The sequence below is a fragment of the Eriocheir sinensis genome, chromosome 46 (genome assembly GCF_024679095.1).
Source record: "Eriocheir sinensis breed Jianghai 21 chromosome 46, ASM2467909v1, whole genome shotgun sequence".
Lineage (NCBI taxonomy): Eukaryota > Metazoa > Arthropoda > Malacostraca > Decapoda > Varunidae > Eriocheir > Eriocheir sinensis.
In genome coordinates this window covers 11,807,282-11,821,418 of record NC_066554.1, presented here as the reverse complement: position 1 = coordinate 11,821,418, position 14,137 = coordinate 11,807,282, and the positions used below count along the sequence as shown (strand labels likewise).

General features: G+C 45.3%; 2 protein-coding genes across 2 annotated transcripts in view; one reads left to right on the top strand and one right to left on the bottom strand.

The window, feature by feature from the left end:
• Positions 1–1,578: 1,578 nt before the first annotated feature.
• The window catches only part of LOC126981120 (mucin-19-like), a 45,970-nt gene continuing 33,411 nt past the window's right edge, over positions 1,579–14,137 (top strand). The window contains exon 1 of the mRNA XM_050831832.1: positions 1,579–1,875. The gene's annotated coding sequence lies outside the window, so the exon portion shown is untranslated. The remainder of the gene's footprint in view (positions 1,876–14,137) is intronic.
• LOC126980938 (salivary glue protein Sgs-3-like) overlaps positions 9,813–14,137 on the bottom strand; it is a 22,408-nt gene continuing 18,083 nt past the window's right edge. The window contains exon 2 of the mRNA XM_050831396.1: positions 9,813–10,353. Coding sequence (XP_050687353.1) covers positions 9,813–10,353 — 541 coding nt within the window. The remainder of the gene's footprint in view (positions 10,354–14,137) is intronic.

The following is a 14,137-nucleotide window of genomic DNA, read 5'->3' as shown; positions in this document are numbered from 1 at the left end:
AATCCACAGTCAAGGGGTTAAGATGGAAATGAGCTACCTATGTAAGAGTGTATATATTGTGTCTGCCTGCCTGCCTGTCTGCTCATTCTAAGCTATATGCAACACAGCAAGCCAAGCCCAGCACACTGTTACTGAATATGCCTCACTGCTACACTGTCAGGCTATACACACCAAGCATGCTGGCACACTCATCAATTCCACAGGTTACCAGCACGCCACATCTGACCTGCTGTGCCTGAATGTAACACACTGCCACTCTGTCAGGTCACATGTCCCAGGCAGAATGTTTGGACACTGACTTAAGTAAATCTGATGGCTGCCAGTTTTGAGTTTCATTGATCTGAGAAATAAAGAAAGTAGTACCTGAGAGAGAGAGAGAGAGAGAGAGAGAGAGAGAGAGAGAGAGAGAGAGAGAGAAGAAGCCTCAAACTACCACCAGGGTCATAAAACTACCTCAGGAAATGCCGCCCAAAACTCCTACGAAAGCCTTGTCAAATGTGGGTGTGCGTGGGCGCCGAAATGTCTAAGGATGTGACCCTGACTTCCTTCCTTACTAAACTCCTACTTATTAAACACCTAACCTTCGATACAGAGAGGGAGGGAGGGAGGAAAAGGAGGAGGAAAGAAAGGTGTTACGGTGGGGAGGTTGGGAGAGAGAGAGGGAGGGAGGAAAATGGGGAGAGGAGAAATATATTTGAACTGGGGAGATTGGGAGAGGGGAGAGAGAGGGAGGGTGGGAGGAAAAGGGGGAGGAAAGAAAGGTGTTACGGTGGGGAGGTTGGGAGAGAGGGAGGGAGGGAGGAAAATGGGGAGAGGAGAAATATATGTGAACTGGGGAGGTTGGGAGAGGATATAGAAACCTTCCCACTGCATCCTTTCCCTAACCTTCCTTCTGTTCCCTTCCATCGCTTCTCTTGTCTGTTGCGCTACACAATTACACTTATCCATGCAATCATAACCTTTACGCATACAAAATTCAACACTTACACCTCACTTACGCTCTTCCTAATCTTCATGCACCCTCTCCCACTACGCCCCTCTCGCTAACCTTCCTTCCGCCCCTTCCTTTCTATCGCTTTCCCTGCCTGTTGCACCGTCCCGAAGGAGTGGCCAGCGCGGGGCACCTTTATAATCAGCTGGGACTCTGCTACGAATGTTAGGAAGGAAGGGGTGGGGGGGGGAGGTGGAGAAGGGAGAGGAGGAGGAGGAGGGGAAGGAGAAGATTATAGTAGTTGTGGAAGTAGAGGTAGTCGGAATAATAGGAGGAGGAGGAGGGGGGAGGAGGAAGAGGAGACAGGGAGGGAGAGTGTAGCCGACGAGGAGGAGGAGGAGGAGGAGGAGGAGGAGGACATTAGTAGTAGTAGAAAAAGAAGGAGGAGGTAGACGATGAAAGGGGTGAAGGAGAGGGAAGGAGGAAGAGAAGGAGGAGAAGGAGAGGAGGAGGAGAAGGAACAGGAAGAAGAGGAAGAGAAGGAACAGGAAGAAAAGGAAGAGGAGGAGGAAACTCAAGAGAAAGAGGAAGAGGAGCAGGGATAGGAGGAGGAAGAAGAGAAGAAAGAAGACCAGGAGGAGGAGAAAGAGAAGAAAGAGGAGGAAGAGGAATTAAAAAGAGAACGAAGGAGGGGAACAGGAGGACGGAGGAAGGGCGGGAAAGGGAGAGGAAGGGCAAAGGAGAGGAAGGAGAGGGAAGGAAGGTACAGTATTCAGAGACCAGGGCAGAGACTCTCGGGCGCACGCGTGTACTGCCCGAATCAATAAAGGCCGCGCGTAGCCTCCCCCGGGCCCAGTGTGATGCTGAGCGTGTGCCAGTGAGGACAGCTGAGCGGGATGTGAACCCCGGCCTGCAGCCCAGCACGCTCTGCCATCTACCGACAGGTCAGTGCCACGGCGCCACCCCCGCCCAGGCCGACCGTTTGGGCTGGTGCTGTCACGCGGGGTATGGCTAGGGAAGGGTTGGTGTGTGTGTGTGTGTGTGTGTGTGTTGGGTTCGTGGTCAGCTGGGCGGCTCGCATCCTTACTTTCCAGGGTGAATCAAGCGTGTGTAGGCCTATGGGACGAGGGCTGTGATCGATGGGGGGGCGGGGAGGGGAGGGGATGGACACCTGCACACACACACACACACACACACACACACACACACACACACACACACACACTTACAGACGTACACAGCCACATACACGGAAGGGAGGAAGGTATATGGGAGGGTTGGTTGTGATCTGTAAACACACACACACACACACACACACACACACACACACAAGTAAACGAAACCAGCTGATTGGACTACTAAGATTTTTAACAGCACCACCACCACCACCACTTCTACTACTACTACTACTACTACTACTACTACTACTACTACTACTGTCATTACCACCACCACCACCACCATCACCACCACCACCACCACCACCCTTACACACCTTTAAGCGAGATTTCCTTTACAAATGTTTGGGGATTACCGAAGTGTGTGTGTGTGTGTGTGTGTGTGTGTGTGTGTGTGTGTGTGTGTGTGTGTGTGTGTGTGTGTGTGTGTGTGTGTGTGTGTGTGTGTGTGTGTGTGTGTGTGTGTGTGTGTGTGTGTGTGTGTGTGTCTGTGTGTGTGTGTGTGTGTGTGTGTGTGTAGTCACGGATCACGATAAGCTATGAATAGGGCTATTAATTAGGAGGAGGAGGAGGAGGAGGAGGAAGAAGAGGAGTAAGAATGAATAATTAAAGAAACAAATAGATGAAGTAGAAGAAAAAGAAAAGGAAAAAAAAAGAAAAAGAAAAAGAAGGAGAAGAAGAAGGGAAGAATAAACAGTAGAAACAGGTGGCTGTGATGTTGACAGGAGGAAGAGGAGGAAGAGGAGGAGGAGGAGGAGGAGAATAGGGATAGAGAAAGAGGTGATTGTGGTGTCAATATTATTATTATTATTATTATTATTATTATTATTATTATTATTATTATTATTATTATTATTATTATTATTATTATTATTATTATTAGCAGTAGTAGTAGTAGTAGTAGTAGTGGAAGGAGGAGGAGGAGGAGGAGGAGGATGTGGAAACAGGTGGTGGTGATGGTGGTGGTGGGTGGGGCAGGTCATCACGCGAACCATTACGGGTCACGAGAAACACCTGTCAACACCACCACCACCACGCTAGAAGTCACATCTCACGCAGGAGGCTCAAGCTGGTGGTGGGTGGTGGTGGTGGTGGTAGTAATGGGAATGTTAGAGAGAGAGAGAGAGAGAGAGAGAGAGAGAGAGAGAGAGAGAGAGAGAGAGAGAGAGAGAGAGAGAGAGAGAGAGAGAGAGAGAGATATTTACATAGATTTACATAGAAAATCAGACCACACAGACCCCATGGTCCAGACTTGGTGGTCTGTCCTTAAACCTAAGTGATTTTACATTATTCAGAAGACTCCAAAACGTTGCAGTTCTACTATAGTTGATATTAAGTTGAAGGAAGTGACGGTCGAGCTTATTTTTGAAGGAGTCAATCGTGTTACACTGGACCACTGATGGTGGAAGCTTATTCCATTCTCGCACTACAACGTTGGTGAAGAAAAATTTGGTGCAATCTGAATTTACTTGTCTACATCTGAGTTTTACGCCATTGTTCCTCGTGCGCAGACTGTCATCGATCATAAACAATGTTGATCTGTCTACATTCGTGAAACCATTAAGTATTTTAAAACATTCGATCAATTTTCCTCGGAGGCGACGTTTCTCAAGAGAACATGTTAAGGGTAGAAAGCCTTTCTTCGTAGGATTTGTTGCGCAAGGAAGGGATCATTTTCGTTGCCCGACGCTGAACACCTTCTAATTTAGCAATATCCTTTGCATGGTGGGGGGACCAAAACTGTACCGCATATTCCAAGTGGGGTCTGACTAAACTGTTGTAGAGCGGGAGTATTACATCTTTATTCTTGAATACAAAGTTTCTTTTAATGAAGCCCAACATTCTGTTCGCTTTATTTGCTGCATCGATGCATTGCTGTGAGAATTTGAGGTTTGACGCGATTTTGACCCCCAAGTCTTTGACGCATTGAACGCTTTTGAGTTTAACGCCGCGCATTTCGTATTCGAACTTCTTATTCCTCGTTCCAACTTGAAGGACCTGGCACTTGTCTACGTTAAAGGGCATCTCCCATCTATCCGAACAAGCTGAAATTTTGTGCAAATCCTCTTGGAGGCTTTGCCTGTCTTCGTCAGTGAGAACCGAGTTACCAATCTTTGTGTCGTCTGCAAATTTACTAATGCGGTTATTGAGTCCAACATCCACGTCGTTGATGTAGATAATGAAGAGCACTGGGCCAAGGACCGAGCCCTGAGGGACGCCACTAGTGACAGGCGCCCACTCTGAGTTAAATCCGTCAATCACTACTCTTTGTTGTCTGTTGCTCAACCAATTCGCGATCCATTGGTTTACTTGACCGTCAATACCTATTTGCTTTAATTTGTAAAGTAATTTATGATGCGGGACTTTATCAAACGCTTTCTGGAAATCAAGATAGACTACGTCCAGTGATTTGGTTACGTCATAAACAGTGAAGAGGTCGTTATAAAAGGTTAATAGGTTTGATAGGCAGGATCTTTTGTTTCGGAAGCCATGTTGTGAGTCCCCAATCAATGAGTGGCTTTCAAGGTAACTCACAATTTTGTCTCTAATTATGCCCTCAAGTAGCTTACCTACAACCGAAGTTAGACTAATGGGCCTGTAATTACCTGGTACTGTTTTGTCTCCTTTCTTGAAAATCGGTGTCACGTTAGCCTTTTTCCAATCTGAAGGGACGATGCCTTGTCGCAAGGACATATTGAATACGGTTGTGAGGGAGGAGAGTATTTCGCTCTTCGTTTCTTTCAGCAGAGTTGGATATACTTTGTCAGGTCCAGGACTTTTATTTGTTTTAAGTGAATGGAGAGCTTTAAGGACTTCATCGGTTGTTATTTCAAAATTAGGCAATGCATGCTCGAGATTTACAATAGTACTGGTGTTGGTGGTAGCGAGAGGAAGACTGTTAGTATTAAACACCGAGGAAAAGTAATTGTTTAAGAGGTTTGCAATGTGTTGGCTGTCAGTCACTAGTGCACCGTCGCTGTTTGTTAAAGGTCCAATACCACTTTTGATCGCCTTTCTGTTGTTTATGTAACTGAAGAAAGATTTCAGGTTATTTTACTGTTGGCTGCAATATTTTCTTCATATCTACGCTTTGCCTGACCTACTAGTCTATTTACTCGTCGCCTGGCATCATTATAGAGTCTAATGTTCTCGGGCGTGCTTTGTTCTTTCTTTAACCTGTAAAACAATTTTCTCTCATTGACTGATTGTTTAATTTCGCTATTAAACCACGGTGGGCTTTTATTAGTGTTAATTCGTTTCTCGCACAAGGGGACGAATGTGTTCTGCTGAGTGAGTAAGTGATTTTTAAGGCTTAGCCAGGCTTCCTCTACGTTGCCGTCATCTGATAGTTGTATTTCTGTTAGTTTTGTCGGATTTCTACGAAGTTAGCTCTTTGAAATTGGGCACCTTTACTTTATTTTCAGTCACTGATGATTGAGCTTTAATGTCGACGCGCACTAATTTATGATCGCAAGAACCGAGGTGTTCTCCTACCGTGACACTACTGACAAGGTTATCTTGGGTCGTTATAACAAGGTCGAGTATATTATTTTGTCGAGTTGGCTCAGAAACCATTTGGCTTAGATAATTTTCTTCTAGAAATTCGATCATTCTATGTGACTCGCCTTCTGTACCCGACAGTGTCGCCCAGTCGATATGGGGGAGGTTAAAGTCTCCTAGTATCAGTGAGTCGCTGTTATTAAGTGACTGCCTTAAGACGCTGTACATTTCAAGGTCGTCATCGAGTGATTGCCCGGGAGGTCTGTAGGTGACAGATATATTTAAATTGACTTTTGCAATGTTTACTCGCACGCACAAATGTTCAACGTTACTGTTTCCCGGTGTTTTGTCGGTGGGTTGCAAATAGCTTTTGACATAAAGGGCGACGCCACCGCCTCTACGGTTTACACGATCTTTGTTGAAGAGTCTGTAGCCATCTATGTTGTATTCGGAACTTAAATCAATATTTGTGGTGTCGATAAATGTTTCGGTTATAGCAATTATGTCAAAATTTTCTGTTAAAGCAAGACATCTCAGTTCATCAAATTTGTTTCTTAGGCTACGCGCATTGAAACTAAGGATTTTTAAGTTATCTAGAGGCTTGGTAATACAGGTGGTGGTACTTGCGGGATCACGGTTACGGGTTTGTTGCGATGCACGGCGTCTATTTACACGGGCGGGGTGGAGGGACGTGGCCGTGACTCGTTTTTTGCTCGGATGACACGCACTGCTTCGTTGAGAGAGAGAGAGAAAACGAGAGAGCGAGTGAGCGAGAGAGCGAGTGAGCGAGAAACTAAAAAAAATAAATAAAACTTAGTCAATTTGCATTAAAGTTGCTCTGACGTGACTTTTCAAAAGCTAGCGCGGCGACGACTGTCATTAGCTAGTTCGTTAATTTGTTCGTCATGTAGTTAGTTAGTTCGTGTAATACCTGTTGCTTGCTACCTGGAGAGTTATGTGAAAGGGGGGGGGGGGGGAGCAGGATTTACCACATAGCAAAATAAAGCCCACACATTTATACCCCGCCGTGATAGTTACGTTATGGTTGTATTATAAGATATTTCGCCGCCCAATAACATCTATTTGACAAGGAGTTGAGTTCTCTCTCTCTCTCTCTCTCTCTCTCTCTCTCTCTCTCTCTCTCTCTCTCTCTCTCTCTCTCTCTCTCTCACCTTATGTGTTCTACCTCTCTCGCCTCACTAACTTCTTCCCTCCTAACTTTATTTCCTTCCTTCCTTCCTTTCCTTTTTTCCTCTTCCTTCAACTTGGTCTTCTCCCCTTCAAAGCCTCGTGGCCCTAACAATGTATTTTTACGGCTGAGTCAACCCTTAGTTTTTATATATATATATATTTTTCTAGTTTCGTTTTGTTCAGTATTTTTTCTCTATGCTGTGTCAATTTTTACGTTTTTTCAGCTGTGTGTTTCAGTGTGTGTGTGTGTGTGTGTGTGTGTGTGTGTGTGTGTGTGTGTGTGTGTGTGTTTCTTTCAGTATTTTCAACATCATCTTTCTTTCATTATATCCACTATCCCTCTCTTTATTCATCTTCCTTTGTCTATTCTCTTCGTTATTACATTATTTATTTTTCCTTTTGTTTCGCTCAGCATTTTTTTCATCTCTTCGAAGCGTCAAATTTTTATGTTCTTCCACGATAGAGTTTGCGAGATCGTTCAGTATTCGCGTTGCGTTCAGTAATATCAACATCTTTCTCTTTCCTAATGTTTTCGTCTTCCTTCCTCTATTCTCGTTAGGGGTCACATTTTTCCCGGGGTCCTTCCTTCTCATCTCTTCACTATCTTACACGATCTCACGCTATCTCTTCCATGACCTACACTATCTCTATTCATCTGGTTAGGGGTCACATATCTTAGCCAGTCCTCCTCATCTCATTCTGCCCTCTCTGTATCTTCCTGTCACGCCAACTATACAGCCTGCATGCCCCCCTCCCATCTCCACATCCTCCTCCTAAACCTCCTTCACCTCCTCTTTGGCCTTCCTCTTCCCCTCTCTCTCTCTTTCTCTCTCTTTATCTTGCCTGGCACCTCCATCTCCAGCATCGTGATAAACCAGCACCTCTCTCTCATCTTCCATACATGTTCAAACTGTCTCCAGCATTCTTATGATCCACCCAGCGTCTCCCCTTCCTTCCCTTCTTTTCATTTTCTTTTCCTTCCCTTTCCTCCCCTTCCCTTACCCTTACTTCCTTTCTTTTTCTTTCCCTTCCCTTTCCATCCCACTCCATCCCTTCCTATCCCTCCCCATCCATACCCTTCCCTTCCTTTTCCTTCCCTTCTCTTCCCCTTCCTTCCCTTTCCTTCCTATACCATCCCTTCCCTTTCCATCCCTTCCCTTCCCCGGGCCCTTCAACCCCCCTCGCCCCCCCTCGCCCCCCACTCCCGCGGCCTAGTGACCCTTCATCAACCTAGTCGCAGAAACCTGTTGAGTGGGCGGGGCGGGGCGTGGTGGGTCGGGGCGGGGTGGTGATGCTGGTGAAGCGCCCATCCCGTCCCGCTCCCAACCATGCCCCGACCCCACCCCGACCCCACCCAGCCCCACCCCGCCCGATTCTGTCCGCCCGTGTCAGTCCGTTTTACCTTTTCTTCCTCCTTCTCTTTTGCCTTTTATTTTTTATTTTTTACTCTTTCATCGTCTTTTCTTCCGATTATTTCTCTTCTCCTCTCCTCTCCTCTCTTCTCCTCTCCTCTTCTCTTCCCTTCCCTTCTCTTCTCTTCCCTTCCCTTCCCTTCCCTTCCCTTCTCTTCTCTTCTCCTTTCTTCCCTTCCCTTCCCTCCTCCTTCTCCTCCTCCTCCTCCTACTTTCCATACACACACATTCACACTAATTATGGTCTGTGTGTGTGTGTGTGTGTGTGTGTGTGTGTGTGTGTGTGTGTGTTTACCTTATCATTCATTGCTTCGTGTTTGTTTTGGCGCGTCTCTTCAACGGTGGGAGAGAGAGAGAGAGAGAGAGAGAGAGAGAGAGAGAGAGAGAGAGAGAGAGAGAGAGAGAGAGAGAGAGAGAGAGAACGCAAATTTACCGTTTAAACATTAGTCTGTGTGTCGAGTGTTTGCGCCCAGACCTCTCGTTCACCTCGGAGCGTCAACCCCCCTCCCCCCTAACCCCCTCCCCCCTTTATCCCCCTTTCAAAACCCGGGGCCATTTGAGAGAGGAGGAGGAGGAGGAAGAGGAAATTGGTCTCGAGTAGCGTTTTAACTTTGCTCCCCTTTTTTAATTGTCATTTTAAAGTGTTCCCTAATAAAGAGTACGTCAGGAGGTAAAAATATACATAGGGTCAAAATCGTCTCTCTCTCTCTCTCTCTCTCTCTCTCTCTCTCTCTCTCTCTCTCTCTCTCTCTCTCTCTCTCTCTCTCTCTCTCTTCTTTCCTTTCATTCTTTCCTTCACATGTAATAAGAAACCCATGTACGTACGAGGAGAGTGAGGTGGCTCTATGGACGATCAATCAGTAAAAAAAATACAAAAATACAAAAACAGAGAGCGGTGATATGTGCTAGGGCGGTGACACGTGTATTTTTTTTTTTTTACAACAAAGGAGGCAGCTCAAGGGCACACACACACACAAAAAAATAAAAAAAAAATAAAAAGCCCGCTACTCGCTGCTCCTAAAAAAGAAACAAAAGAGGTGGGCGAAAGCAAGATCAAATACGGGAGGAGAGATGTCCTGATACCCTCCTCTTGAAAGAGTTCAAGTCGTAGGCAGGAGGAAATACAGATGAAGGAAGATTGTTCCAGAGTTTACCAGCGTGAGGGATGAAAGAGTGAAGATGCTGGTTAACTCTTGCATAAGGGGTTTGGACAGTATAGGGATGAGCATGAGTAGAAAGTCGAGTGCAGCAGGGGCCGGGAGGGGGGGAGGCATGCAGTTAGCAAGTTCAGAAGAGCAGTCAGCGTGGAAATATCGATAGAAGATAGAAAGAGAGGCAACATTGCGGCGGAATTTAAGAGGTAGAAGACTATCAGTATAAGGAGGAGAGCTGATGAGACGAAGAGCCTTAGCCTCCACTCTGTCCAGAAGAGCTGTGTGAGTGGAGCCCCCCCACACATGAGATGCATACTCCATACGAGGGCGGACAAGGCCCCTGTATATGGACAGCAACTGTGCAGGGGAGAAGAACTGGCGGAGACGGTACAGAACGCCCAGCCTCGAGGAAGCTGATTTAGTAAGAGTATGTGTACAGGGCCGATTACTTATTGGCTATACTTAATGGCTTACTTAGACTTGGCTTACTTAGACTTGGCTTACTTAGACTTGGCTTACTTAGACTTGGCTCACTTAGACTTGGCTTACTTGGCTTACTTAGACTTGGCTTACTTAGACTTGGCTTACTTAGACTTGGCTTACTTAGACTTGGCTTACTTAGACTTGGCTTACTTAGACTTGGCTCACTTAGACTTGGCTTACTTAGACTTGGCTTACTTAGACTTGGCTTACTTAGACTTGGCTTACTTAGACTTGGCTTACTTAGACTTGGCTTACTTAGACTTGGCTTACTTAGACTTGGCTCACTTAGACTTGGCTTACTTAGACTTGGCTTACTTAGACTTGGCTTACTTAGACTTGGCTCACTTAGACTTGGCTTACTTAGACTTGGCTTACTTAGACTTGGCTCACTTAGACTTGGCTTACTTATACTTGGCTTACTTATACTTGGCTCACTTAGACTTGGCTTACTTAGACTTGGCTTACTTAGACTTGGCTCACTTAGACTTGGCTTACTTGGCTTACTTACTTGGTTTACTTGGCTTACTTACTTACTTACTTGGCTTACTTACTTGGCTTACTTACTTACTTGGCTTACTTGGCTTACTTACTTACTTGGCTCACTTACTTGGCTAACTTGGCTTACTTACTTGGTAGTAGTAGTAGTAGTAACTCAGTGGATGCCGCTTTTTATTCTGGTTATATTAGGTTAGGATAGGTAAGGCTAGGTAAGGTAGGGTTAAGTATTGTAAGGATAGGTTAGCTTAGATTAGATTAGGTTAGTTTTGGTAAGGGTAGGTGAGGTTAAGTTAGTTAAGGTTAGATAAGCTTACAGTAAAGTTAGGTAAAGTTAGGTTATATTTAGGGGTAGGCGGTGGCCGAACTGGTAGCGTACTGGACCCACATTCGCCGCGTGATGGACGACGCGGGTTCGAATCCTCACGCTACCACTCGGATTTTTCAGTCACCGCCGAGTGGCTTAAAACTACCCACATGCTGTCCTGAAGACCACCCATCAACCCGGACTCTAGAGGAAGCCGTCCAAGCGAATCAAGAACGAGTTCCGGGGGGCAGCATGAGCCAACGCAAGATGGCGCCACTATAAACACTCGCCTGCGCCAGAACGGGCTGGGCCGACCATCAGGCCCCACCTGGAAGAAGCCTTGGGCCGACCATCAGGCCCCACCGGGAAGATGCCTACCGGCGCAATAGGCAACAACGTAAAAAAAAAAAAAAAAAAAAAAAAAAAATATTAGGTTAAGTTTCGTTACGTTAGATTAGGTTAGACAAGGTTAGGTTAGGTGAGGGTTAGGTATAGTTAGGTATAGGTGAGGTTAAGTTAGTTAAGGTTAGATAAGGTTACAGTAAAGTTAGGTAAGGCTAGGTAAAGTTAGGTTATATTAGGTTAAGTTACGTTACGTTAGATTAGGTTAGACAAGGTTAGGTTAGGTGAGGGTTAGGTATAGTTAGGTATAGGTGAGGTTAAGTTAGTTAAGGTTACAGTAAAGTTAGGTAAGGCTAGGTAAAGTTAGGCTATATTAGGTTAAGTTTCGTTACGTTAGATTAGGTTAGACAAGGTTAGGTTAGGGGAGGGTTAGGTATAGTTAGGTATAGGTGAGGTTAAATTAGTTAAGGTTACAGTAAAGTTAGGTAAGGCTAGGTAAAGTTAGGTTATATTAGGTTGTTACGTTACGTTAGATTAGGTTAGACAAGGTTAGGTTAGGTGAGGGTTAGGTATAGTTAGGTATAGGTGAGGTTAAGTTAGTTAAGGTTACAGTAAAGTTAGGTAAGGCTAGGTAAAGTTAGGTTATATTAGGTTGTTACGTTACGTTAGATTAGGTTAGACAATGTTAGGTGAGGGTTAGGTATAGTTAGGTATAGGTGAGGTTAAGTTAGTTAAGGTTACAGTAAAGTTAGGTAAGGCTAGGTAAAGTTAGGTTATATTAGGTTAAGTTACGTTACGTAAGATTATGTTAGACAAGGCTAGGTAAAGTTAGGTTATATTAGGTTGTTACGTTACGTTAGATTAGGTTAGACAAGGTTAGGTTAGGTGAGGGTTAGGTATAGTTAGGTATAGGTGAGGTTAAGTTAGTTAAGGTTACAGTAAAGTTAGGTAAGGCTAGGTAAAGTTAGGTTATATTAGGTTGTTACGTTACGTTAGATTAGGTTAGACAAGGTTAGGTTAGGGGAGGGTTAGGTATAGTTAGGTATAGGTGAGGTTAAGTTAGTTAAGGTTACAGTAAAGTTAGGTAAGGCTAGGTAAAGTTAGGCTATATTAGGTTAAGTTTCGTTACGTTAGATTAGGTTAGGCAAGGTTAGGTTAGGGGAGGGTTAGGTATAGTTAGGTATAGGTGAGGTTAAGTTAGTTAAGGTTACAGTAAAGTTAGGTAAAGTTAGGTTATATTAGGTTAAGTTTCGTTACGTTAGATTAGGTTAGACAAGGTTAGGTTAGGGGAGGGTTAGGTATAGTTAGGTATAGGTGAGGTTAAGTTAGTTAAGGTTACAGTAAAGTTAGGTAAGGCTAGGTAAAGTTAGGCTATATTAGGTTAAGTTTCGTTACGTTAGATTAGGTTAGACAAGGTTAGGTTAGGGGAGGGTTAGGTATAGTTAGGTATAGGTGAGGTTAAATTAGTTAAGGTTACAGTAAAGTTAGGTAAGGCTAGGTAAAGTTAGGTTAGGCAAGGTTAGGTTAGGGGAGGGTTAGGTATAGTTAGGTATAGGTGAGGTTAAGTTAGTTAAGGTTACAGTAAAGTTAGGTAAGGTTAGGTAAAGTTAGGCTATATTAGGTTAAGTTTCGTTACGTTAGATTAGGTTAGACAAGGTAAGGTTAGGGGAGGGTTAGGTATAGTTAGGTATAGGTGAGGTTAAGTTAGTTAAGGTTACAGTAAAGTTAGGTAAGGCTAGGTAAAGTTAGGCTATATTAGGTTAAGTTACGTTACGTTAGATTAGGTTAGACAAGGTTAGGTTAGGTGAGGGTTAGGTATAGTTAGGTATAGGTGAGGTTAAGTTAGTTAAGGTTACAGTAAAGTTAGGTAAGGCTAGGTAAAGTTAGGCTATATTAGGTTAAGTTACGTTACGTTAGATTAGGTTAGACAAGGCTAGGTTAGGTGAGGGTTAGGTATAGGTGCCGTCAACCGTCCACCACGTCCTGTCGCTGCGAGTTCCCAGCATCGTGTAGTAACTCTTTGCTTGCCTTTCCTTTCCTTCTGTCCCTCTTCCCCTGCGAGCCACTCCACCGCCTTTCTCTGTGCTATAAACCTTCCACAGGCATAGTCTCCAGTCCTGTCTTGTCCTCTTCTTGTCCACGCCCTGTCGCACCAAGTTCCCAGCATCGTGTAGTAACTCAATGCATGCCGCTCCTTTCCCTCTGTCCCTCTTCCCCTGTTAGTCACTCCACCGCTGTTCCCCGCTCAACAAATCCTTAAGCATAGTCTCCAGTCCTGTCTTGTCCTCTTCATGTCTTTGCCCTGTCGCACCAAGTTCCCAGCGCCGTGTAGTAACTCAGTGCATAGCTTTCCTTTCCCTCTGTCCCTCTTCCCCTGCGAGCCACTCCACCGCTGTTCCCCGCTCAACAAATCCTTAAGCATAGTCTCCAGTCCTGTCTTGTCCTCATCATGTCCACGCTCTGTCCCCGCAAGTTCCCAGCGTCGTATAGTATTTCATTGCTTGCCTTTCCTTTCCCTCTGTCCCTCTTCCCCTGTTAGTCACTCCACCGCTGTTCCCCGCTCAACAAATCCTTAAGCATAGTCTCCAGTCCTGTCTTGTCCTCTTCATGTCCACGCTCTGTCCCCGCAAGTTCCCAGCGTCGTATAGTATTTCATTGCTTGCCTTTCCTTTCCCTCTGTCCCTCTTCCCCTGTTAGTCACTCCACCGCTGTTCCCCGCTCAACAAATCCTTAAGCATAGTCTCCAGTCCTGTCTTGTCCTCTTCTTGTCCACGCCCTGTCGCCGCAAGTTCCCAGCATCGTGTAGTAACTTATTGCTTGCCTTTCCTTTCCCTCTGTCCCTCTTCCCCTGCGAGCCACTCCACCGCCTTTCTCTGTGCTATAAACCTTCCACAAGCATAGTCTCCAGTCCTGTCTTGTCTGCTTCTTATCCACGCTCTGTCGCACCAAGTTCCCAGCGTCGTAGAGTATCTCAGTGCTTGCCCTTCCTTTCCCTCTGTCCCTCGGCCCTTCTCAGCCACTCCACCGCTGTTCCCCGCTTAACAAATCCTTACCAAGCATAGTCTCCAGTCCTGTTTTGTCCTTTTCTTGTTCACGCCCTGTCGCACCAAGTTCCCAGCGTCGTAGAGTATCTCAGTGCTTGC